Source organism: Perkinsus marinus (genome assembly GCF_000006405.1).
Source record: "Perkinsus marinus ATCC 50983 genomic scaffold scf_1104296927672, whole genome shotgun sequence".
Classification (NCBI taxonomy): domain Eukaryota; phylum Perkinsozoa; order Perkinsida; family Perkinsidae; genus Perkinsus; species Perkinsus marinus.
Genome location: NW_003217071.1, coordinates 1 through 1,763, shown reverse-complemented (window position 1 = coordinate 1,763; position 1,763 = coordinate 1). Strand labels below are relative to the sequence as shown.

The 1,763-nt window shown below is 43.7% G+C and overlaps 1 protein-coding gene across 1 annotated transcript; it reads left to right on the top strand.

Moving 5' to 3' along the window:
* Window positions 1-107: 107 nt before the first annotated feature.
* Pmar_PMAR020909 (conserved hypothetical protein) lies at window positions 108-629 on the top strand (the record flags this gene model as incomplete). The annotated part of the gene is made up of 1 exon (XM_002788763.1): window positions 108-629. One exon carries the CDS (start codon window positions 108-110, stop codon window positions 627-629), a length of 522 nt encoding a protein of 173 aa, XP_002788809.1.
* Window positions 630-1,763: the final 1,134 nt, after the last annotated feature.

The window sequence follows — 1,763 nt, the reverse complement described above, 5'->3', positions numbered from 1 at the left end:
ATGGGAGATGCCGGCTCAGATGATGCAGAACGTGGATCCTATTGCCGTGGTTTGACTAGTGTTTTGGTTGATACGGTGTTGTTCCCTCTCTGAAGAGGCACAACCTAATGCCACCAGTTCTGGTACGTTTCTGCATTGGTTCATTGTGTGGCGCGGCGTCCCTACTCGTGGCTCTTGGTGTGGAGTATATGGTTATGCCGAAGCCTGTCTTCTCTGTCTCCATTTGGTGGCAGATTCCGCAGTTCTGGTTGATTGCTGCTGGTGAGATCTTCCTAATTTCAACTTCTTACGAAGTCGCATTCACCCACTCTCCGGGAGCATTGAAGGCAGTTGCTTCAGCCTTCAACCTTTGCTTCTTCTCTATTTCTAATGTTCTCTCGGCGGTCCTTTTCCAACTATGCTCTGATTGGCTTCCCAATTTCGATGTTGAGAATCCAACTGAGGATGCTGTCAGTGGTGCACACTACGACTTCTACTATATGGTATTGATAGCATTGTGTATATTCGGTGCAGTCGCTGCGGTGTCGATGATTCCGTACTTCAACAGGGTCGCCGCCAAGAACGCGGCTAGGAAGTTGGAAGCTGAGCTTGAGAATGTCGAGAAGAATAAGGTCGAGGTCGATGTATAATGTGTGGTATGTTTCATTTTAATATTTTTCGGATGTTTCATGATTGCTATTGTTGTAAGTTGCTGTTTCATCTCTTCTGTCTTACGCTGTAGCTTTACAGAGCTATGTAGGTTCATTTTGTTGGTCACCACGTTCCAACTATCCTCTGCTCCTCTTTGTGCGCACAATGTAATTCTATGTAACTTGCTTTCCGATTCTCACAAAGTTGATAACTATGATCTCTTTTTCTTAGATTATTTGCGTTGTGTTGACGATAACTGGTGAGGATCAACTGTAGAGAATCTCGAAAGTATTTTCGATCTGCTGTTGCTTTCAGGTAATGGAGTGCGTTTGTCTGTTAGTTGCCGTCGGTTCAATTTTGTTCAATACACTTATTTCGTTCGAATATTCATAGTATATGCGGTGGGAAGTATATGGGTTAAGAACTGACTCAAATTAGATGAGCAAACGGTCGGAATTTTCGTAACAATAGCAAGAGAATCCTCCACCGAGAGAATGGAACCGGTCAAGTACGCTCTCCGTTTATCTTCATTCTCTGCTTCAGTACATAAGATTCGGTGTGTATACATACACAATCTTCGTTGTGTTGCCCGAATTATGAAAGACTGTTCACTGTCGATCTGAATCGTGCATCGCAATTGAAGATCAGTAATCAGAATCAATAGATGATTGAAGTGACAGATCGAGGCTCATGATTCCGTAACCTGACTTTTTCGTGTGCTGTTGAGTTTTGAGTGAGCACGATTGAGTACGCTCATTGCTTGACACTCACGTCTCTGATAAGCTGCGGAACATGATTCTACATGTAGCCTATCATAGCTCCGTCTCCATATGCGTATCAACAGGCTGTACCAAGTACAGAGATCATACCGATTTCCTCACTTTCAACACAAGGAGTTCTGAATTACTACGAATAGCCAACATAATTCTACGTATAACCACCGCAAGCAGGTACTACCAACACGTCTCAACACGAGGGCATATGACCGTTACAGGTACTGAGCAGTATCCAATGCAGTACATGAGTATCGTGAGTATCCTCATACTAATGAGGAGATTAGCAGGATCGATAGGAACAAAATAGACAAAGTCGGAATGCGGCTTCGATGACTCCAACTGCTACGATCACTAATA